Source organism: Drosophila arizonae, chromosome 3, assembly GCF_054131065.1.
Source record: "Drosophila arizonae isolate 15081-1271.41 chromosome 3, UAZ_ARI_1.0, whole genome shotgun sequence".
In the NCBI taxonomy this organism is placed as follows: Eukaryota; Metazoa; Arthropoda; class Insecta; order Diptera; family Drosophilidae; genus Drosophila; species Drosophila arizonae.
In genome coordinates, this window is record NC_142923.1 from 5,688,430 (window position 1) to 5,709,981 (window position 21,552).

At 42.6% G+C, this 21,552-nt stretch overlaps 7 protein-coding genes across 9 annotated transcripts; 4 read left to right on the plus strand and 3 right to left on the minus strand.

The window, feature by feature from the left end:
* The first annotated feature begins 540 nt into the window (after positions 1 to 540).
* Positions 541 to 2,286, plus strand: Bhmt (Betaine-homocysteine S-methyltransferase). Its single transcript, XM_018002690.2, has 3 exons — positions 541 to 682; positions 908 to 1,576; positions 1,639 to 2,286. Exons 1-3 carry the CDS (start codon positions 647 to 649, stop codon positions 2,050 to 2,052), a joined length of 1,119 nt encoding a protein of 372 aa, XP_017858179.2. The 5' UTR covers positions 541 to 646; the 3' UTR covers positions 2,053 to 2,286.
* An 853-nt stretch (positions 2,287 to 3,139) lies between these two features.
* Positions 3,140 to 5,537, plus strand: LOC108610537 (betaine-homocysteine S-methyltransferase). The gene is made up of 4 exons (XM_018002695.2): positions 3,140 to 3,346; positions 4,262 to 4,430; positions 4,510 to 4,689; positions 4,749 to 5,537. Exons 2-4 carry the CDS (start codon positions 4,274 to 4,276, stop codon positions 5,405 to 5,407), a joined length of 996 nt encoding a protein of 331 aa, XP_017858184.1. The 5' UTR covers positions 3,140 to 3,346; positions 4,262 to 4,273; the 3' UTR covers positions 5,408 to 5,537.
* A 120-nt stretch (positions 5,538 to 5,657) lies between these two features.
* On the plus strand, positions 5,658 to 6,388 carry Nedd8 (Nedd8 ubiquitin like modifier). Its single transcript, XM_018002698.2, has 3 exons — positions 5,658 to 5,799; positions 5,952 to 6,082; positions 6,143 to 6,388. Exons 1-3 carry the CDS (start codon positions 5,782 to 5,784, stop codon positions 6,243 to 6,245), a joined length of 252 nt encoding a protein of 83 aa, XP_017858187.1. The 5' UTR covers positions 5,658 to 5,781; the 3' UTR covers positions 6,246 to 6,388.
* Positions 6,389 to 6,486: 98 nt separating this feature from the next.
* LOC108610531 (glutathione S-transferase C-terminal domain-containing protein homolog) lies at positions 6,487 to 8,497 on the minus strand. Its single transcript, XM_018002685.2, has 2 exons — positions 7,567 to 8,497; positions 6,487 to 7,510 (listed from the first exon to the last, which is right to left on the minus strand). The coding sequence occupies exons 1-2, from the start codon at positions 8,350 to 8,352 to the stop codon at positions 6,530 to 6,532; spliced, it is 1,767 nt and encodes a 588-aa protein (XP_017858174.1). The 5' UTR covers positions 8,353 to 8,497; the 3' UTR covers positions 6,487 to 6,529.
* Positions 8,498 to 8,527: 30 nt separating this feature from the next.
* On the plus strand, positions 8,528 to 15,650 carry LOC108610532 (hydroxylysine kinase). Of its 3 annotated transcripts, none has more exons than XM_018002688.2 (4): positions 8,528 to 8,811; positions 10,780 to 11,137; positions 14,450 to 14,574; positions 14,644 to 15,650. In XM_018002688.2, the coding sequence occupies exons 2-4, from the start codon at positions 10,815 to 10,817 to the stop codon at positions 15,471 to 15,473; spliced, it is 1,278 nt and encodes a 425-aa protein (XP_017858177.1). In that variant the 5' UTR covers positions 8,528 to 8,811; positions 10,780 to 10,814; the 3' UTR covers positions 15,474 to 15,650. The 3 variants fall into 3 exon arrangements, with proteins under 3 accessions (XP_017858177.1, XP_089322033.1, XP_017858176.1); XM_089465907.1 differs by lacking the exon at positions 8,528 to 8,811 and adding an exon at positions 8,829 to 9,152; XM_018002687.2 differs by lacking the exon at positions 8,528 to 8,811 and adding an exon at positions 10,137 to 10,533.
* Positions 12,023 to 14,368, minus strand: tos (Exonuclease tos). Its single transcript, XM_018002684.2, has 2 exons — positions 13,424 to 14,368; positions 12,023 to 13,361 (listed from the first exon to the last, which is right to left on the minus strand). The coding sequence occupies exons 1-2, from the start codon at positions 14,225 to 14,227 to the stop codon at positions 12,180 to 12,182; spliced, it is 1,986 nt and encodes a 661-aa protein (XP_017858173.1). The 5' UTR covers positions 14,228 to 14,368; the 3' UTR covers positions 12,023 to 12,179.
* Positions 15,651 to 16,137: 487 nt separating the features above from the next.
* msl-1 (male-specific lethal 1) lies at positions 16,138 to 21,474 on the minus strand. Its single transcript, XM_089465895.1, has 2 exons — positions 19,632 to 21,474; positions 16,138 to 19,575 (listed from the first exon to the last, which is right to left on the minus strand). The coding sequence occupies exons 1-2, from the start codon at positions 21,054 to 21,056 to the stop codon at positions 17,086 to 17,088; spliced, it is 3,915 nt and encodes a 1,304-aa protein (XP_089322021.1). The 5' UTR covers positions 21,057 to 21,474; the 3' UTR covers positions 16,138 to 17,085.
* Positions 21,475 to 21,552: the final 78 nt, after the last annotated feature.

The following is a 21,552-nucleotide window of genomic DNA, read 5'->3' on the forward strand; positions in this document are numbered from 1 at the left end:
AAAAAAAAATCTAAATTTATTTACTAACAATAAAATTCGTACTCAATTTGTTTATGAATATGTATTATTATCGACTATATATAAACTTGTTTCACCACAAATAAAAAGGGTATACATACGCTGTGCGTCTTATTTGGGCAGCCACTGTGCATAGGGCTGATGGTAACATTTTTTCGCACGCCACTATAAGCATGCTATACAAATATCAAATCATAAAGTGTCAATATAATACGGTAATTTATCTTTATTTGTATTCAGGTGTATTTATTTGTAAGCAGCACTCAAATCAACGACCACAAACATCGACAAATAAACAGTTGTACGAAGGAAGAAAAGAAAATGAGAAACTGTAAGAGAACTGCTTACTGTGCCTTTTATTTGAGCAGCCACTGTGCCCATTGTAAACAGTGCCCATAGATGAGTGCATAGGCACGCAAGAAGCAACCAGTAATAATCAGCTGTGCGAATGAGAAAATGGAATAGTCTTAGACAAGCTCAGTATTTCTTCTAGAGTAAAACTGTACCCCTTTCTGACTGCCAGAGCTCATGGCGTTTTTCTTGACGCCACTGTAACCACTCCATTTAAGTAGACAGCAACAACCAATGTAAACAATAAACAGCTGCTTGCGAATGCGAAAGTGAGAAAATGAGAATAAAAGATGAAGGCGATACCATTGTATGTGTAAGTAAGAAAAGTTGCCAGCAACGATAAATTATTATACAAAAAAAAGTGGGCGACGAACAAAACAACAAAGCGGAATTCAAGTTATCAGCAAAATTCGTAATAATCACGTACATTCGTAGGCAAAACCGTGGCTAAATCCATAAACGCCGCAATTTTAAATCGCGTTAAATAACCCTAAATATACATACACACAGTCATATAAATTTGCTTTACCGTATGCAGTCGCAGCTGTCACGTAGCACCAACCGGAGCAAGATGATGCCCGAGTTCACCGGCAATTGGCATCAGCACAGGGAGAAGCCACGTATCCTGGTTAAATGTGGCGGCTTCTCTAGCCAACTGGCACGTAATGTTAACGAGAAGGTCGACGGCGATCCATTGTGGGGCTCCCGATTCGATGCCACCCAGCCGGATGCCGTGATACAAACCCACTTAGATTTTCTGCGCAAGGGCGCGGACATCATACTGACCAATACGTATCAGTCGAGCGTGGAGGGCTTTATGAAGCATCTGGGCAAAACACGCGAGGAGAGCATCGCCCTGATTGCTAAGAGCGTCGACCTGGCGCGCCAGGCCAGAACGAAGTATCTGAGCGAGGTGGCAGCAAATAACGGGGATATTGGCCCGGGCATGCCATGGATTCTGGCGTCGATCGGACCGTATGGTGCCCATCTGCACGATGGCTCCGAGTATACGGGCAGCTATGCGAATCTGGTCAATTTTAACCAGCTCCAGAAATGGCACAAACCACGGATTGATACCTGCTTGAGTGCGGGCGTCGATGGTCTCGCCGTGGAGACGCTGCCCTGCCAGCTGGAGGCGCTGGCTGTCACAGATCTCTTACTGACTTGCTATGGCACTCCTCGTTTCTGGGTGTCATTTCAGTGCAAGGTGAAGATTGATTTGATATCGTCTACCAACTGTTTGTAATCTTCGTTCTTCTTCTTCGGCAGGATTCGTCTAGTCTGGCGCATGGCGAGTCGTTCGCTGAGGCCGCTCTAGCCGTGTGGAACAAGGTTGTAAAGCATAAGGCGCAATCACGCCTCATGGGCATCGGCGTGAATTGTGTGAACCCCAACCATGTAACCCCCCTGTTGAAATCCCTGCTGGCCAAGCTGCCCCACGGTGTTACCGTTCCGCTCGTCGTTTACAGCAATCGGGGTGAGATCTACGACAGCGATCGTGGCGAGTGGACAGGCAATGGGCTAAATGTGGCTTCATTTGTGCCCGAGTGGCTGCGCTTGGGCGTGCGCATCATTGGCGGCTGCTGTCGCGTCTATCCGGATGACATATACGAGATACGGCAAACCATTGAAGACATCGCTCAGCAGCCGCAATCGCCAATACAAACATCCTTAGTTATATAGTCACTATCTCTTCTGTGCCCGTCTCCGTCTGCCTGTCTCTGTGTGTGTGTGTGTGCGCGTTTTTTTGTTTCCATTCACTTTTCGGCCTAGACCCATATATGTACATATACATATGTATATATGAATATATAGAAATTTATATATAGTTCATAAGTGTTTCTAACTGTACGAACCTATTGCTAATTAGATAAGAACAAACAATTCGACAAATCAAGTGAATTGATGTCATTAAAATGTGCGAATTAGTTTTTATTTTTATATATAAATATATATACAAATATGTATATTATTAATTATATATACGGTTCTACAAATATATAGAATAACACAATAAGTCACCACAGACCCAGTCTTCTTACACAGTAAATGTGGATAACTTCATGCAGTAAAGAGCGATTGCCACTCGCCGATAGATGGCGCTGATATGCTACTGCCAAGCAAGCACACAGCAGACCTTACCAGTCATACAAAGCCTTTATCATAATAAAATAGTCATGTATAGCTGCTATATTCATATCTCTGGAGAATTTTTGATGTTCTGCCATATATAGCCATATCTGTAGAGCAGTTCAGTTATGCGTATGCACTTGTGTACCGTTTAAAGTACACTCGCCGATTGTCTGAGCCATATGTCTGCCATATGTCCATCTGTCAGGTTCACACGAACAGGTCAAAGGCTATCAATGCCTACAACAGACAGCTTTAGCCAATAACTGATTAAACAATTACAGCCAAATCAATACAGTACAGCAGCAACTAATTGGCACGGCCACTTTTCGCTTCAATTAGGAATTCCAATTGGATACTGATTAGCATCCACTTGGCTGTGAATGCCCTCCGTTTGGTATTGCATCAGATATTTTAGCTCATTCGAGCAATGTGCCCCCGGCTGCGCATCTGTCAGTCCGTTTGGCTTGATTGTCTGCCTGGCAGCTGGACTCTACGTTGCTTATCACTAAGCCGGGCACTAGTTTGTTTTTGTTTGGCTTTGCATATTTTTTTTTTTTTTTTTTTTTTTTTTGCTTTTGTTTTGTTTTGGCCGCTGATAAGAAGGCGGCAAGCTATAAAAGCAACCAGACGACATTGTAAACCACTTAAACGCGCCTAGAACGTTCACCGCACAGCATAGTTCATTAATCTATAGACCGACACACACAGAGAGATATGTACATATGTATATCAGGCGCAGACTGAACGGAATTTAATAAAGCACAGCCCACATTGTTGATCGCATCACAAACAAATAGAAAACAACAATTTAATCAATTACAAGATCTATTTATAAGCCCCCAAGGTGAGTGTCAACGAAGCCGTGCCTAGAGAGGAGAGCGTGTCGTGAGGAGGAGCGTGAGTGAAATTTGAGAAAAACTTAAAATTGAGCTGAAGAGAGAAAAATAGAGAGACCATAAAATTATTAGAGCTTAGAAGAGAATTTGTGTAAAGAGAAGCCAGTGGGAGAGAGAATGTAAGGAAGTTTAAAATGACTAAAAGAAGTAAGAAAATTGTGACAGATTACGGCAAGCCTAGACAAGACGTACCGGCGAGAGGAGGAAAACAAAAAGAATTAGGAATGAGTTGAAGAAATATCGAAGGTAAAAGGAGGTGGTCATGACTCCTTCTTCAAGGCAATACCAGGCGAGCAGATGAAACGAGGTGCAAAGTCAATAGATTTAGAAAATAAGAGGAAAGGGCAGTAAGAAGAAAATGGCAAGGCGAACAATTGAGCAAATTAAAAAGGAAATCAGGAGAATAAAACGTAAGGCCCAAGACCACCAGAGACTACTTCGTGTCACGCATTAGACATGCATACATATCTATTTCAATTACAAGATCTGCCATAATGGAGATCAATTGAGTGTGAAATACTCTCAAGTCTTTAAATTATATAGCTGAAGTTCAGTGAACTGCGGCACGGACAAGGCTATCGGGTGGTAAACAGACTCAACTACAATGTGTTTTCATTATTACGATTATTATATTAATCAGCAAAAAAAAAAAAAAAAACACAAAGTCGTGCGCTTAGGCAGATGTCAAGGCCCACATTGGGTGCAAAGAAAACTGTCCAGCACAGCTAGTCGCTGCGCCATTGATAAGCGCAATTACAGCGATGTAATCAGTGCCTGGCAATACTATATAGATATATGATGTATAAATGTAATATAAAATATATAAACCAATAATCTACTGCTGCCCGCCTGTCCCACTCCAGCAACGGGCTATCATGGGTCTGACGCGAGTACTGGTCAAAGATGGCGGCTTTGGCACACAGATGACTGTCCATGTGGGCAACTCTGTGGATGGCGATCCGCTGTGGAGTGCTCGCTTCAATGCCACCAATCCGACGGCTGTTATCAATACGCACTTGGACTTCCTGCAGAGTAAGTGTAAACAGCTCCAATTAGTAAAAATGTAATCTATTTGTAATCTTATTGCTCTATCTGCCTATCTCGCCGATAGATGGCGCTGATCTGATATTGACAAACACGTATCAGACGAGCGTTGAGGGCTACATGGAGTATCTGGAACTGGACGAGCAGGAGAGCGTGGAGCTAATCAAGAATACGGTGCGATTGGCGCACATTGCCAAAGAGAAGTACTTGACGGAATGCTATGAGGCGCAGCTGGAAATACACGAAGGTAGACTCCACTCAACACCTTCCTAATAGCTTTGTCTCTAAATCTCTTTTGCTCCGCAGGTTATCCGTTGATTATTGCCTCAATCGGACCCTTCGGTGCACATCTGCACGATGGCTCCGAGTACACCGGAAGCTATGCGGACTATGTGCCAGCGAAAACCATTACGGACTGGCATCGCGTTCGCATTGAGGCTTGCCTGGAGGCGGGCGTAGATGCCTTGGCCATTGAAACGATACCTTGTCAAATGGAAGCGGAAGCGCTAGTTGAAATGCTGTGCGATGATTATCCAGACGTTAAGTTCTGGGTTGCCTTTCAGTGCAAGGATGAAAGTACTCTCGCCCATGGTGAGGATTTTGCAGATGCTGCGAATGCCATTTGGGATTTGCTAGCTGAACGTAAAGCTCTGGACAAATGCCTAGCGGTGGGAGTGAACTGTGTGCACCCAAAGTTTGTGACGCCCCTCTTTAAGAGTTTGAATGGTGAGCGCAGTCCCGATGAGCAGATTCCCTTGGTGGTCTATCCGAACAGCGGAGAGGTATACGATGTGACAACGGGCTGGCAGGGTCGCGAGCACTGTGTGCCGCTCGAGAATTACGTGCCAGAGTGGACTCAGTTGGGTGCAAAAATCATTGGCGGCTGCTGCAGAACGTATGCCCGAGACATTCGACGCATAAGCGAGGCTGTCCACGACATAAATAAGCTCAAAAAATTAGTCTAAGTTGAACAAAATGCATTTTATTTAGGTATTAAAGTATGTTTTTAGGTATTTAGTATGTAAATAAAATATATGTCAATATGTTCAAAATATTCATGTCATACAAAAATAAACGAAACATTAATTCTGTAAATTTTGAATTGACATTATTTCAACCATGTAAGGGCGCCAAAAATATCGAAATTAATCGAAAGCGTGTTCTATCGCCATTCAGTAGGAAGCTGTGTGTTTGAGTGTATTTCACCAAGTTGGCAGCACCGCTTGAATGACATTCGCAAAAAAACGCCGCGACCAGAACGAGCTTGCGAAAAAATATAATAAAATTAAATATTTTAAATTAATTTGTATTTGCGCAAGCAACAGCACATACTAATACAATGCTGATTAAAGTGAAGGTAAAATTGGAATGAAAATAAAATTATCAATCTAAAGTTGGTGAAAAACGACCGCGCTAGCCATGCGTCAGCTTTGGCGGACAACAACAACAAAATTGAACAGAATAGTGTAATTTGCTAATTTTCCTTTATTTTCATAAATTTTTAAATAGACACTGACAGGCAAGGAAATTGAGATTGACATTGAACCCACAGATAAGGTTGATCGCATCAAGGAGCGCGTCGAAGAAAAAGAAGGCATACCACCCCAACAACAACGTCTCATATTCTCCGGCAAACAAATGTGAGTCTGGCGAAATCCAAATTGAAATTAAAGCTAACAATTTGTGATGCCCTCTATTAGGAATGATGACAAAACGGCGGCGGACTATAAGGTGCAAGGCGGCTCAGTGTTACATCTGGTGCTGGCTTTGCGTGGCGGCATTCATATCTATCTAAAGAATTAGACTGGCGGCCGGCGTGTTGAACTCGTCTTAGTAAATTGGTAATTGGTGATCCATTTAAGTCATTTTCTACAAAGCCACTTTCATGTTACTCAAATAAAAGCCCTGAACGGCATTTACATATTTACGAAAACCAACAAAAATAATTGGCCGCTGTTTAGCTGTCGAAGAGGGATGAAAAGAGAGTAAATTTTCTTCCGAAATCTGGACGCCATGGCAGAAAAGAGTTTAAAGAATAGAATCATTTATAAAAAAAAATACATAGGCATATATATTTTGGGATCTCTCTATTTGCGTACATAACGTCCGACTAGCAAATGATTCTTTGGCGTGCACTGCTCCGGCTTGAGACGTGTGAGTATCACTTGGTAGCCGGCCTCCTCGGCCTGCAGCTTGCGATCCGTGTCAATGATGCACATGCAATGCATGCCCTGTAGCGTTGTCTCCGGCTTGCAGTTGCTAGTGCCCAGCACGTGTGCCTGATCCGCCGTATGCGCTATATACAAATAGTCCTTCATATTGAGCACCTCTTTGAAGCGGGCGCTCAGTGGATAAGTGATGTGTGGCATTGGCTGCAGTGAACCGTAGCAGCAGGGACAGCAAACGAAGCCCGCATTCACGCGCTGGCACTGCTGCAGCACAATGTCCGTGGCTGTGCCGCAGGCATGCAGCGAGGCGCCTATATCGAAGCGACCCATGAAATAATCAATATTGCACTGATAGAAGACACAGTTGCTCAGTTTCAGTTCGGTTGCACGCTTCTGGGCGTGCGCCAGCGAAAATGTCTTGTTCTCCAGTACAATGATGATGCACTGGGGCAGCTTTAGAGCGAGCAGTATGGCCAAGTGGCCAGTGCCGCTGCAGAAGTCGACGATACGATCGCCAGGCTGGGCCAGCGAGACAACCGCATTGGCCATGTTTTCGAGTTGTTGACGCTTACGCTCCAAACGCTCCGCCGGCAAAGCTGAACTCTTGGCATGCGTCGGCTCAATGCACTGCCAGTCGATGAGCTGTTCCCCAAACGAAGGCTCCGAGTCGACAGTGAACTGCAGCTGTAGTGGTGACAGCTTGGACAATGCTGCCTCTACTTCGGACTGACTGGTATAAATGCGATTTCGTGGACGATAACGCTTCGGATCAGCCTTATAGAGGCTCGTCTCCTCACAATCGGGTATGCTAAGTAACTGTGTATGTTCCGCTGGAGCCACAAGAATAGGCACATACAGCTCGTGTAGGATGCGAGCACAATTTGAGTCGAAGCTCTCAATCTGCAACACAATTGATGAGTATATAAATAGATTACAATTCACTAAAGCGTACACACCTCGCTGAACCAAGTGCTGATCAGTGGAAAATGCGGCAACATCTGTGCGCAATGTTGGAAGACTAGACGCAGCAGTGGATAGAGTATCAGATCAGCAATGGTAAAGCTAATACCCTCGGCAAAACGATGTTCGATTAGGAGCTGTTCCTTCGGTATGCTGCATTCGATAAGCACACGCTCCTTACGTTTCAGTGGGGTACCGTTCTCTGTTAGATTCGCCTGCTCTCTGGCCAATTTATAGATGTTATGCATGCGCACCGGCTGATTCATGTGCTGCTCAAAACGCACCACTTCGACAGGCACCTCACGCAACTGGAGCTCCCCGCTTTGCAACTGGCTGACCAGATTAACCACATCTACCTCACAGAAACGCGTCCATATGGAGGCCTCCGCTGGTGCCAGAAGGCAGCTACCCTTGAATCCCAATAGTTGACGCATATGCTTGTTGGGTTGGCGTGCTACGATCTCTCGGCAAACGGCACAGGTGCCTGCAATATAGATATTCCCATCCCGCTCATAGATGGGCAGACGCAGATCCCGGAGGGCGGGTAGCGTGGCGGCATCGCGACACGTGATATGCTCATCGGTCAGTTCGCGTCTCAGCTGGGAGCTGCGTAAAGCAATTTTACCAGCACCGATTTTACTTGCGACAAAGTTAACTTTAATATTTCGGGGCTCCTTGAGGTAGCGATATGTGTAGAGCGCTAGGAACGAAGGCACGCTGGTATAAATCGTTGTTTCCGCATTCTGGGTGCTTAACTCAATCTCCACATACAGTTGATCCATAGTTTAATTAATTAAACCAATCATTTAACTAAGGAGTATGAAATTAAAACAAAAAATCAGTCCAAACTCAAAACCAACAAATAAAAATAAAATCAAGTGTGTTTGAGGTTATGTGCAAAAATAAATAAAATCAGCTGTTTACTGCCAACAGGCGCAGGCAGCAGCTAACAGCCATTCACATGTCAACGCGCGGGGGAATTATTTGAATTGGTTTTTCGTACATTGCGCTACAGTTTATCCAATTTGCACTTGTTGTAATGTTTTTGTTGTACCGACACTTTAATTCAAATAAAACATTGCGTAGTTAAACATACAACAAAATCGAAATTGCGCCACAGCTACCCATATACAGTCACAGACATTTCTATGTATTCCAAGCCAGGTACCTGGGCCAGCGCTCAACGCTATATCGAACCGAAACGCCAAAGTTAGTTTAAATTGACCAGTTGTACGAAACAGGTGCGTGTTTTGCCTACCTAAATGTGAATTATAAGAGCAGGCCTGAAACTTCTAATTTGTTTGCCACCAATTTACATTATTACCCATCAGCTGTGCATATTTACAATGTGTGTACGTGTGTGTGCTCGTTTGTTTATTTGTTTGGATATGCGCCTGCCCAGTGGCGAATGCAGTGTATTGCAAGTGCTACAAACGTCATATGAGTGCAACTAAACTGCATTCAAGTCAAGGTCATCGGCACATTCATTAAAATTGTATTTTAGAGTGAGAACGGAGAACGGATGTAGCCCCTTAAAAAAACAAAAAATCAACAGAACTCTAAAAATCATTATATAATTACTGTAAGCGCATATTTAATTAACTCTCTCTTTCTCTATCGCTCTCTGTCTAACTTTGTTTGTAAAGCTCATTCAAGCAGCGCTTTAAATGCGCAATACTCCCGCTACGTTGGAAAGAAGAACCAGTTAATGCTCTAATTGAAAGCTTATGACTAAGAGATACCCTGTATGCTATTTATTTACATGCCATTCAATGTTAATAAATAATATGCCGGGTATATAAATTGAATTCAAAAAAAGGCATTGTATAATGTAGTTGATTAGATTAGGCAATATTGCGCAGGCCAAATGGGTTTGCTTATGTCTATCAATTGCAAGATTGCTGTCGCTTGTTATATATATATATACATATATATACAATTCAATCAATCATATATACATACATATATGTATATACATATGTCAAAATGATTAACATTAAGTTCGATTAATTAGGTGCGATCACGACTTGCTTTGTGCTTTGATTGAGCAATGTTGATAAACAAAGCAAGAGTTACTATACTCGACTATAACACCACTAAGTAAGCGAGAAACAAAATTTAGAGCCTATTTTTCTTTGAAGTTATCATAGTTTTGTACATGGTTGTACGTTCTAAGATTGTTATCTTGTTTTATCTAAGCATAAACATTTATTAATTTTTCTGTCATTTTTGTCGGTCATATACCATAAATTTCAATTTGTGTTTTATTCAAGTTTGAACAAAAACTCTTTTTTTTTTTTGTATTTTATATTATATAGTTTTTAATTATCACCCTAAAATTGGTTTTCTTCTATAATTTAATATTTACAGAATTTTAATAGTTATTTGTTATTCGTATTAGCTACTCACTCCTATCCGTGAAACCACAGCTACTTTGTAAATATCTATATGTATATTTTTTTACATATTTTAAGTAGATACTAACTCGTTTACTTATTTCTCAAGATTTTAGTGTATATTCAAATAATTATTCGAAAAAGTTGTTGATGCAGTGTCCCAATTGCAGGGCTAGGATAAGAGGTAGGGGAAAAAATGTAGCCAAGTCGCAATCAAAATGTAAACAGTAAAATGCTATAAAAAATTAAACAAATAACAAAATTAGCTGAGCAAATGTAGCAGGCGTGACCCACACAAAGAAACACACACACACACGCACACATTTGCAGTCACACGCACTGCCTTAAAGATATGAAGATGTTGGCAACGTTACGACGCTGACGTTGACGTTAGCGTCGACAGCGCCGTCAGCTGCGACATCTACATCGACTGCGGCAACGAACTCGTTTCAATTGAAGCGCTGCTGTCGTCCCCTTCGCATCGTCCCTCTGAAAAAGCTGAAATTCAATTCATTTGGCTTTTGAACGCAAAGCCGAGCACTTTACGATCGCATTCAACATCATCGCGTGTGTATTCTGATCTCTTACCATATATATTATTTTTTGATTATTTTGCATAAGCATCTCTGTTCGTAGTGTGATAAAAGCATATTGAGTTAACAATTCTTAGATTGTTGCACTCCCTCAAATCAAGTTGTTAAGATCTTAAGCTTACCTTAGAGTTCTCAAATAATGTTCTATGAAAAGAGTATTCTAAAGTCGTCGGTAAAGCTCTTAAATGTATTCTTCTCTTTCCGTTGTATTCCGATAAAGGCAAGAACAGCAACATACATAGATAGACAATAAAAATGGAGCAGTGGAACAATGTGGAGCTGACGAGCATTACCAAAAAATCGTACACATTGAATCACGACTACGATGGCGCCCAAAGGCTGACCAAGGCGAACGAGAGCTCAAATGCAACGTCAACAAATGGAAATGGCAATGCCAATGGCAGCGGGAATAATCCGTCGGACAGCAGTCAGGTGCTGCAGCCCGGGTCGGACATCAAGCCTAAGCTGCAGCTGGAGCAGGTGGAGCCATTGGTGCGACGTCTGTACGGAATCACAGTTAGCGAGCTAAAGGAACTGAAGGCCTACGATGATCGTAACTATCTAATACAGGAAGATTGGTGAGTAAAAATATCAGAGAGAAAACAATATTTAAAATTATCCTAACATATTAGAATAAGTGCAAATTCATTACATTTTGTTATACCCTGAACCCAATTTTATTTTAATAATTTCTTTAAAATTTTAAAACAATTCAAATTTCATATTTCTATATTCTGAAGAGATTTTATTTATACTTATTATTTTTTTTTTTTTAAGTTATTAAATTACATTATTTTTTAATTATACAAACAAGATCTCTTCAAAATTTGTTAAAGCCCAAATATATATACATATGTATTTCATTGCTAAACTCTAGATTGCTAGAGATCTACGAAAACATAATAATATTAGTTATAAAAAAAATAAATAAAATAAGAAAATTCAATAGGTACTGACTTTAATAATATCTATTGTTTATTGTCTTGCACATTCCCCAACAAAAGTTTAAAGATCGTCGGCGAGGGTATTTGAACACAAATGACAAATATTTACAAGCGGCGCGGAAGGGGCGGCTAAACAGAGACACAAACACATGCACACATAGGTTTATTTATAGCAATATTAATTAAAGTTAGTCGTGCGGGGGGCAATGGAGCTTGACGTAGTTGCCGTGTTTGTTATTGTTCTCTCGGTCACCTTGACAGCAGCCCATTTTCGTTATCTAGAAACACGCTGAACACTTACCTTGGCGCATCTCCTTCAGATCATATGATCAGTTGCTTCATAAATCTATCCAAACACCATTCCCAGCTGCAGCTGCCAAGTGCTTGCTGCAACTTACGAAGCGCCATCTGGCGGGCTGCAGTGCAGTTCATATAACACCGTTGTGCCAGTTGGAATTTATATTGCCGCTTACTGAGCGGCTTGACTCGACCCTAATTATTTACATTTCTAATGACTCATTTGATAATTATCTATATATATATTTGTCATTTCGATATTGGGGCAGTGTTTGCGAGTACAGCCTTAGTCAGCTTAATATTTCAATAAATTAACTTATAACAAATTGATGGCACTTGATTAACAATTACTACACGATACAAATGGATATAGGGCAGGTTATTTGAGTAGGCGTGGCTTGTGAAAGCCAAACATGCTTAACTTTGTCTGATTCTCGCTGATCGGCACCGACTTGGTACGCCCCTTCGCCTTTGGCTTGGACAGACCGACGCGCCTAGCAACGGGTGCCAATTTTAGCTGTGGCTTTGCTTGCGCCTGGATGCGCGGCAGCGGAGCGCTGTCATCGTCCGAGGATAGCAGAAGAATGTCTTCGTTACTAGCAGTTGTTGCTGAGGTGGTTGTGGACTCCACGTCCAGTTCTGGAATGTTAGCTTCCCTCGGCTGTTCGTTTGGCTGCTCTGGCTGCATCTTTTCCTGCACCACTGGCTGTTCATTTTCCCGCTCCACTGCCTGCGCCTGTAGCTGCTTCTCGTCTGACAGTTGTTCTTTAGGTACCCTTGGCATTCGCTCAGTTTCCGAGATGCGAGCACTGAAGAATCGACTGCGTACCTCTACCTGTTCTAGCACCTCGGTCAAATTGCAGCGCTTCGGGGGATTAACTCTGGACTGCTCCATTGACTTCAGGGGACTGCATTTGCTAGGGCTCATCAGGCGCAGCAATGATGCGTTTTCACAGACGGCAGGCGGGCGTTGTAGTGACTCCTTGGCAAAAGGGTTGTGGCGACTTTTACTCTGTACAGGCGAAGATGGGGGTGTGCTCTGACTGTTACTCCGGCTAGGGCTGCGTTTACGTTTGCCCTTAAAGCTGTAAACATTTATCAGTTCAGCCTCTGTGGGCTTTGCTTGCTCCTGCCGTTGATTGGCTTCGATCTCAGCCTGTATATTCTGGCCCACAAAGTCGATTTTCTTGAAGTACAGGGCGCAACTGGTTTGCTTCAGTTCCTGTAGAGTTTCCTTGGTTTCCTTTTGCCAAATACTTTTGTGCTTGCTGCGCTTAATGGCATTTGCTGACGCCGCTTTAGTGGCAAGCTGTGTAGCCTGATCCGGATGCCAGTTATCCAAGGTCTTGAGAGTAAAGGGATTTAGATTGCCCAATGCCAACTGCATTGCCTTTTCGCTGTCTGTTAGCAATGAGCCCGCATTGCTGCAATAGCGTTCGTCCGTTTCATAATCCTCTAGGGCGTGAAGTCTTTCCATACGTTTCTCCAGTGGATTGTAGATGTACATGTGCTTGAATGTCGCCTCTGCCTTCATGAAGTTTTCTATGTAATCATCATCAACCTGCAATAGAAATGTGAACATGAATTTTTTCCCCAATTGTATGCCAACTGCTGCCAACTCACCTCCAAATTACGCATATTCAGATATTGTGGTATTTTCTTCAGTGCTATCCGCATATCGTCCTGCTCCGTTTTCAGTATGAATTTACACGCTTTCGCCAGGCCAATGCCTGGCAGAGAGTCCAGGTAATCACAGCCCGATAAGATGCACATGCGACGAAACTTTTCGAAATGATAGCGTTCCTTCGAGCAGCCCATAGCCAGATGAAACTTGTCGGCTTCGACCAGCAAACCGTTACCATTGAGATCCAACTTAAATATAACTTTCTCTGCACCAAAGAGAGTCAGATCCGAGTCCTCAGTTATGATATACTCAGCTATGCCCGCCTTGTTAAGCCACGCCATTTGTGCATCGGCCTCATAGGGCGCCACAATGCAGTCGACGTTGCGCTCACGGCACCTTTGTATGAGCCGCAGCGCCATCTCGTGTGTAACGTCGACACCACGACGCATCTGAGAGCGTGCCTCTTCTACACGGCCTAGCCTCAACAGTTCTTTGGCCCGTTTCTGACTCTGTTGACGCGATTCGCGGCGCCGCTGCTCAGTGAGTGCCTTGGCTGGCAAATGTTGTCCGTCGAATACCAGAATCACCTTGATATCGTAGGACATCAGCATTTGGACAAATTTCATGCAATACTGTACGTAAAGATCCGTATCTTCGCCGCGTACAATTTTTTCGGCACAGCTGAAGACACCTTTATGCAGCCAACAGTAACTGTCGACGGCAACAGTGCTACCTCTCAAGTCTTTTAAGTTCACCTTGGCTGATGCCTTTTCCAAAAACGGTATCAGCCCGGTTATGCCCATCACAATTGCTATATATTTTACTATGAAGTTTAATTAAATTTAGTCCAACATTGGGCAAAATAATTAGCAAAAATACGCGCCAAAAAGATTGTTATCTTTGCGGATGCTGCTTCTTACTGCTGCCAATCGCCCCGAATCGCGGGTGATTAGAAACATTTCTGCGCTTCTCAACACTACAGAAATTTAATTTAAAATTATTTTTTTCGGTTTCTTTTCCTTCAGCAACGTTAAGAATCCGCTGATTGTTTCGCATTCGCCACATGGTTATGTGCTGAAAATTCTCAACGCCTTGGATTCCAAAAAGGAAGATTTTGTGGATGCACAAAATCAACTTTTGCTCTATTTGGGTAAACACTGAATATATTTACAGAAATGTTGTAATAACTGTATCTTTTGTACATTACATGCAAAAATAGCCAAGCAAAATGTGGTATGTCCCCGACCCATCGCTAATGCACGCGGAAAGTATTATTCTGTGGAGCAAATTAACGGAAACAATCATGTGGTGCGCCTATTGGAATTTATACCAGGTCAAATGTTCCACGAGGTGCCGACAACCAAAAATTTGCTCTATCAAAGCGGTGAATATTTGGCTAAATTGGATCGAGCGCTGAAAAAGTTCACACACAAAGCATACGACACACACAAGACACTCTGGATGTTGCAATCGGTGCCGCAGCTGCGCGATTTTCTGTACGTGCTCGAGGATCATCAGCGTAAGGCCTTATGCGAGGAGGTAATCGAGGCATTTGAATCGAAAGTGCTGAGCGTGCTGCCCACACTGGAGCTGCAGATCATCCATGGCGATTACAATGAACAGAATATCGTGGTAAATGCGCTTCCTCAAGCAGCAGGAGGAGATGCACATCGTGTGACGGGCGTCATTGACTTTGGCGACACCAGTCGATCGCCCTTGATCTTTGAACTGGGAATTGCCATGACCTACATGATGTTGCAAGCTAAGGATTTGGCCAGTGGTGGCATTTTCCTTGCCGGTTATACCAGCATCCAGTCAATTAGCACCGACGAGCAAAACTATCTCAAATTTTGTGTGGCCGCTCGACTCGCTCAGAGCTTGATCATGGGCGCTTATACGCACACCCTGCATCCAGGCAATGATTATGTCCTGGTCACCCAGGCGCAGGGCTGGCTGCTTCTCGAGCAACTGTGGCGAGAGAACCTAGATACGGTTGATGAGCTGTGGCAGACAACGGCCCATCAATATCTCACACAAAGCACTAAATAGGTCAAACCAGAATTCCTCCGCCCTTCAATAAATATTTGATGTCAATTAATCGTAGAATGTGTCCAATTTATAGTATTGAAGTATCTTTGCATTTTACTTTATTTTATGTATTATTATTTTAATTATTGTTATATATAATCTTTTATAATTTACAATAAAACTTGTTAAACAATTAAATGTACAGTTTTATCTTATTCAATTTAATTTTAGTGGGCGAATAACTATATATATATATATTTTAATAATTCAAGGAAAATTTGCACTTTGAACTAATTAACAGCTAAGTAAATTACAGTAAAACTAAAAACAATGAAAATTAATATAAAGCTGCGAAGTAAATGTTATTTGCAATATACAAGCGCATTGAGGGATTTGCTGTATAAGAAACTTCAAAATGATAAATTAGATTGCCCAATGTTAATTCAGTTGAGTCTATGTATATACATATATATAAAGGATATACATATATAGAAATAATCACCCGGCTACTTAGGCTAGTTGTTACTTTATGTTCTTAGAAGCTAGACAATTTACAAAGTATGCTCATGCCAAAACACTTCTGTTTACACAAACGTTGCACAAAGTACAAATATATATATATATATAGTATATATAAATATATATAACAAAGGTAATTCCAATATATCAAAATTCAGAGCTCGAATTGTTATTTTTACTTGTTCATCAAGTTTTATTTATTTTTGCCGTTTACTCGTTTTATTTTTTTATTATTATTTTTTTTGGTTTTGAATGAAACAAATTTAAGTCTTGGGTTTAAAAATTATAATTAAACAAAAATCCAATATTGTATTATGATTGCTTATTCGAGATCCGTAGTTGATTCAGTACTAAATGCAGACAGCTGTTCATCTACCCTTACTTTGCAATCCTATAAAAACTAGTCAAACGACGATCAGACTTCTCTATATAAACTATGCAATTTATTAGTACTCAACAAATCTGCTCCTCGCACACACACGCACACACTCATACAAATATATACCTGAGTAACGAATTTCTCAATACACAAACACTCTCACACTCACATCCTGGAAGCAGTCTGCATTCAGTTGACAACTACGAATCCTTATAACAAACTATGAATACACGCAATTCTGCAGAAATTACACAATAATAGAAATACAAAAAAAAAAAAGAGAACATATAGTAATATTCATATACATAGGGTGTCTGAAGTCTAAAATTTTCGATTTTGTTAAAGCCGAACCAAAGCAGAAAACTTTTCGTTTTCTGCTTTTTCATTCAAATATTTTTGCTCTTAACCAACTTAGGATAAAGCTGAGATGGTTTTTTTTTTTTTTTTTTTTTTTTTTTTTTTGTTTGCTTTTTTGACTGTTTTATAAATATTTAACATAAGTTTTGTTTACGTCATTTCAATACGCTTTAAAGTCTCTCTATAACTAACGACTGTTTACATAATTATTAATGATCTAATTTTAAGTTAATAAAAGGTAAAAAAAAAAAAAATGGATATAGATTTCATATATATCTATATATATATATATATATATATCAGCCATGTGCAACGTCAATCTGTGGGTGTGTGGCATGTGGCAACTGTGCTGCTGCTGCTGCTGCTGCTGCGGCACGCTTAACGTCGCCTTTGCCGCTTTCGCCGCTTGAGGAACACATATGATGAATTCATCTCCTGGTGCCGCGCCTCTGCCGCCGATGTGGGCAGTTTTTTGCTGGCCAATGTTGCCACAGGCATAGCCTCCGCTCTGAGCCGGGCAATCGCCGTCTCGCCGTGCACCGCCTCGAGCCAGGGCAGCGTAAAGTTCGGTTCGCTCTCGCTAGGCTCTGCCTGTAGATTGACAACATTCTCGCCGAATGCCTGAACGGGCACCTCGGTTACATAGGAAACGGCCTCAATGTCCTCGGGCAGCGGATAGAATGTTGATATGGGCAGGGGCTCAAGCGGCACCAGCACCTCATCCTGATTATGACGCACACGCAACGCCTCGCTGCGCATCTGTTCGCGTATGTAGCGTGCATCGCGCTTCTTACGCTCAATCTCATCGCGCACGTACTTTTCGTGGCGACGCACAAAGTCGTTATCACTCAATGGCTCCGTGTCCTTGTCATCCGTACAGGGATGTTTTCGGATCACCTTCCACTTGGGTATCTCGAGACTGGGATTGTCGGCAAGCAGCTCATCGGCTTCCTCCAAAAAGAATTCATTGTCACAGTGAAATTCTTGGTCCTCCCACGAACGTGTCGTATATGGCTCCAACGATGTTAGAAATCTGGAATTGCTACGCGGTTTGTTAATAATTGTGCTCTTGTTGTTGTTGGTGTTGGTGTTGCTACTATTGCTGCCACTGCTAACGCTACTAATAGACTGCGGCGTTAAAGGCGTTTGTATAGATGTTGTTGCTGGTGCTGGCGCAGTTGCTACTGCTGCTGTTCGCTTGTTATTGCTGCTACTGCTACTCGCCAAAGTCAAACTGGGCGACGTTGCATTTGTCGGCGATGGCGCTGGCGTAATTGTGGCGCTTGTCTGCGCTATGGGTGGATAGATTAGGCTGGTGTTCTGCATCTGAGATTTCTTGAGACGCACAAGCGGCAACGGCTGCTGCTGGCTCTGCAATCTCTGTTGTTGTTTCTGCAGATGCTCCTGCAGCTTACGTTTCGTCTCTTCCTCAATATTGGGGTCTTCCTTTTCCTCCTGCTGCTGTTGCTGTTTGGACTGTTTTAGCTCCTTGCTGTCACGTGGCGTCTTACTACGTTCCTGTTCGATCGGCTTCTTCTCTTTTTCAAACTGTGGCTCTATAAGGCTATCATTTAGCTTTTTCTTCAGCTTCTCGCGCTCCAATCGTAGTTTTTGCTCACGCTCCAGCTTTTCCTTTTGCTCACGCTCCAGTTTCTCCTTTTGCTCACGCTCCAGTTTCTCCTTTTGCTCACGCTCCAGTTTCTCCTTTCGCTCACGCTCCAGTTTCTCCTTTTGCTCGGCTTCTTGTTTTTGCTTTTGTAACAGAGCTGGATCTTTTGGCTGTATCCGTTTCATATTCAGCTGATTCATCCACGCCTCTTCATCTTCCTGCGTAAACGTATCTAAAATTGCCTCCTGGTGCTTTGCTGCTGTATGCGGTGTATGCGCTGTCCCCATGGCCTGATTATTTTTCAACTTATCTGCACTACGATCCTTACTTGCTGCTTTTGCTTGCGACTCGGTTGCCTGATGGTTCGCCTCCAGCTGATGTTGTTGCTTCTTCTGTTTCAGTTGCTTCGACTGCTGGTTCGCCTCAGGCTGATGCTGTTGCTGCTTCTGCTTCAGTTGCTTCGGCAGCTTTTGATCCTTGCCTTCGCGTGGCGTTTTAAGTTCATTTTCCATGGACTGTTTATCCGACTTGGGTCCCGAGTATGACTCGTCAAGGCTTCCTAATAGCTTTTTCTTTATCACCTCAAGCTCTCTTGTTAATTTTAGCTCTCCCTCCAGCTTTTGCGTAATGTTTTGCTCGTGCTGTTGTTTTCGCTTTTTTCTTTGCTGTCCCATGTTCTCCGAATCTTGCTCTAGTATGGCATCGGACATTCCTTCGTTTTCACTTGCTGTTGATTGTGTTGTTGTTTTTGCTGTTGTAGTCGGCTCCTTCACTGGCAGGTTTTTAAATTTAACAATACGCTCCTTCTTTATGGTTTCCACATGCGACTTTGTTATCCGATGGTTGCCCACAGTTTTAAGCGTTGCCGAATGCAGCCGTACTTTTTGTGACATTACTGAAATTGTTTTTTCTTCAATTTCCTCTTTGACATAAGAATTGTGGGTGACTTCCTCCTTCTTCTCGCACTTCTCCTCCTTCTCCTGCTGCTCCTCCATCTGCTCTCGCTTTTGCTCCGCCTCTGCCTTTACCACTTCCGCCTTCTCTTCTCCCAACTGCTCTTCTACTCCCTTCTCATTCTTTTCAACTTTTAATTGCGACTTTGTGGTCTTAGTTACTGCCACAGGCAATGTTGGTTCATCACATTTTTTCGATTGAAAACATTTGTTAACAATATCCTCTGAACAATTTAAATATTTCAACTCATTTTTAATGATGTTTGAGACTTTCTTGTGTGGCTTCAAGTGCGCGGTATCTTGCAACTGAAAATAAAAATATATAAAATTGAAACTCTCTTGTGAATATAGCAATCGCTTACCTGTCGGAGCAAGTCCTCTTGCAGTTCTTGTTGCGAGACATCCATGCCCATGTCTATGTCGCCATTGTTAACTATTTCGGAGCCCATCTCAATCACTTCCTCGTAGATGTGGCCATTGTAATTGTTATCATCGACTGTCTCCTCTTCGGCGCCCAGCTCTTCTTCAGCTCCGATAATAGTTTCGTTACCGATTTCCATGTCATTTGCTTCAGGCGTTTCATTACCCACGCGGTCCTGTTCTTCGTCAATCTCCATTTCCATTTCCTCCTCTTCAACCTGCTCCTCTTCCAACTGCTCTTCTTCCACCTGCTCTTCTTCTTGCTCCTCTTCATGTTGTTCCTGCAGCTCATGTTCTTCGTGCTGATCATGATGTTCGTGCTCCTCAAGTTCTTCGTGCTGATCATGATGTTCGTGCTCCTCAAGTTCTTCGTGCTGTTCATGATGTGCGTGCTCCATATGTGCTTCGTGCTCCTCATGCTCTAGCTGCTCTTCCTCTACAATTTCCAACTGACTATGAAAGTCGTCCAATTGAATTTGCTCCTCTTCTGGCTGTCTATCCTCTTCCTGTTGCTGTTCTTCCTCTTCCTGCTGTTGTTCCTCCTCCTCCTGATGCACACGATGCAAAAAGAAGGTTCTGACCTTCTTGCCGCCATTGAACTCATTGCGAGACTTATTATTCTCAACAACCGGTGTTCTTGGTGGCAAATCCGTAACAGATGTAACCAAAACATTTTGCGTTTGTTTCGAATGTGTCGCATGCGTCGAATAGCCTTGGAGCAGCGCCTCCTGCTGAAGCAATTCTATTGTCTGTGTCTGTTTGTCGGCGCAACATTGATATTTGGCCTTGGGCTGCTCATCAATATCGTTTGCCGAACGCTTGATATGCCTGCGAAACTCCTTGCGAAGATCCTCAATGGTTTGGCTGAGTTTGGCTATCTGCTGCATTAGTTCCTGGTTTTGAGAAAGTAGGGTCTTGATGCGTCCATTTTGATCCTCCAACTTCTTGTCTTTCTCCATTAAACTTTCGTTTTGAGTATGCATCAAATCCAAATGCAGCACAATCATTTTTTTCAGCGTGTTGTTCTCCACTATCAATGTGACAACATCTGAACCGCTGCTGCTGCTCCCGGATTCCGGCAAAGGGACTTGAGACAAGCCAACGCCGTCGACTCCTCTGGCATGTTGTGGTAGCTGTTGTTGCTGCTGCTGCTGCTGTTGCTGGGGTGGCGGTGGCTTGTAATAAATGTTGCCACCACCAGGGCCAATGGCAGGATGTTTGTTGTACCCGTAGTTATTGTGATTGGGTCGCTTGTAATTCTTGTAGGGTACCTGATAGGCGGATCTTGGTATATGCGGGGGACCACCGTAATTGGGTGGCTCCATGTAGCCACCTCTTTGTTGTTGCCATTTGAAACGGTTATCCATTGCACAGTCACAAATGGCACACGCACAATCGTTTCTTAATCCTCTTTTCTATTCACAAAATGTTGTTCATAATTTTGTCGTGTTTTGTTTTCGGCTTGCAGCTATTCACCACGGCACGCCAACTTTTGACAGCCGCAGCTGATGGACGAACACAGCAAAATGCGTAAAACGGAAATATTCACCACTCTAAATTTTTTTCCTGCTATCGCTTTTTCCCAGAAAAATGCGCGTTTGCAATGTTTTAGCGTGTTAATCACACTGACGCTATGACATTTGGTAATAACATTTAGTTTATTTGCCAAATGACAACTTTTCAAATACTTCTTTTAGTTCTTTTTTCTGCTTTTTTGATTTTATGCGGATAATGTAAACTCGCCCGAAAAAAGCATTTTAGAAGTATGGCGTTACTAGTGTTGCCAGGCTGTACGAGTGCAGGGTTGCTAAATTCTGCCACGCTGCCAACTGTTAATTTTCACCACTTCTATTTTGTTGTCTG

Bases quoted from the DNA above. Each gene is read 5' to 3' on its own strand.
- Bhmt (XM_018002690.2), top strand. From the start codon at position 647: ATGAGAATAAAAGATGAAGGCGATACCATTGTATGT. The intron at 683-907 runs GTAAGTAAGAAA...TACCGTATGCAG, and splicing joins AAGGCGATACCATTGTATGT to TCGCAGCTGTCACGTAGCAC. The intron at 1,577-1,638 runs GTGAAGATTGAT...CTTCTTCGGCAG, and splicing joins GGGTGTCATTTCAGTGCAAG to GATTCGTCTAGTCTGGCGCA.
- LOC108610537 (XM_018002695.2), top strand. From the start codon at position 4,274: ATGGGTCTGACGCGAGTACTGGTCAAAGATGGCGGCTTTGGCACACAG. The intron at 4,431-4,509 runs GTAAGTGTAAAC...TCTCGCCGATAG, and splicing joins GCACTTGGACTTCCTGCAGA to ATGGCGCTGATCTGATATTG. The intron at 4,690-4,748 runs GTAGACTCCACT...TTTGCTCCGCAG, and splicing joins GCAGCTGGAAATACACGAAG to GTTATCCGTTGATTATTGCC.
- Nedd8 (XM_018002698.2), top strand. The intron at 6,083-6,142 runs GTGAGTCTGGCG...GCCCTCTATTAG, and splicing joins ATATTCTCCGGCAAACAAAT to GAATGATGACAAAACGGCGG.
- LOC108610531 (XM_018002685.2), bottom strand. From the start codon at position 8,352: ATGGATCAACTGTATGTGGAGATTGAGTTAAGCACCCAGAATGCGGAA. The intron at 7,511-7,566 runs GTGTGTACGCTT...ATTGTGTTGCAG, and splicing joins TCAGCACTTGGTTCAGCGAG to ATTGAGAGCTTCGACTCAAA.
- LOC108610532 (XM_018002688.2), top strand. From the start codon at position 10,815: ATGGAGCAGTGGAACAATGTGGAGCTGACGAGCATTACCAAAAAATCG. The intron at 11,138-14,449 runs GTGAGTAAAAAT...CTTTTCCTTCAG, and splicing joins TATCTAATACAGGAAGATTG to CAACGTTAAGAATCCGCTGA. The intron at 14,575-14,643 runs GTAAACACTGAA...ATGCAAAAATAG, and splicing joins TCAACTTTTGCTCTATTTGG to CCAAGCAAAATGTGGTATGT.
- tos (XM_018002684.2), bottom strand. From the start codon at position 14,227: ATGGGCATAACCGGGCTGATACCGTTTTTGGAAAAGGCATCAGCCAAG. The intron at 13,362-13,423 runs GTGAGTTGGCAG...TTTCTATTGCAG, and splicing joins TGAATATGCGTAATTTGGAG to GTTGATGATGATTACATAGA.
- msl-1 (XM_089465895.1), bottom strand. From the start codon at position 21,056: ATGGATAACCGTTTCAAATGGCAACAACAAAGAGGTGGCTACATGGAG. The intron at 19,576-19,631 runs GTAAGCGATTGC...TTTTATTTTCAG, and splicing joins AAGAGGACTTGCTCCGACAG to TTGCAAGATACCGCGCACTT.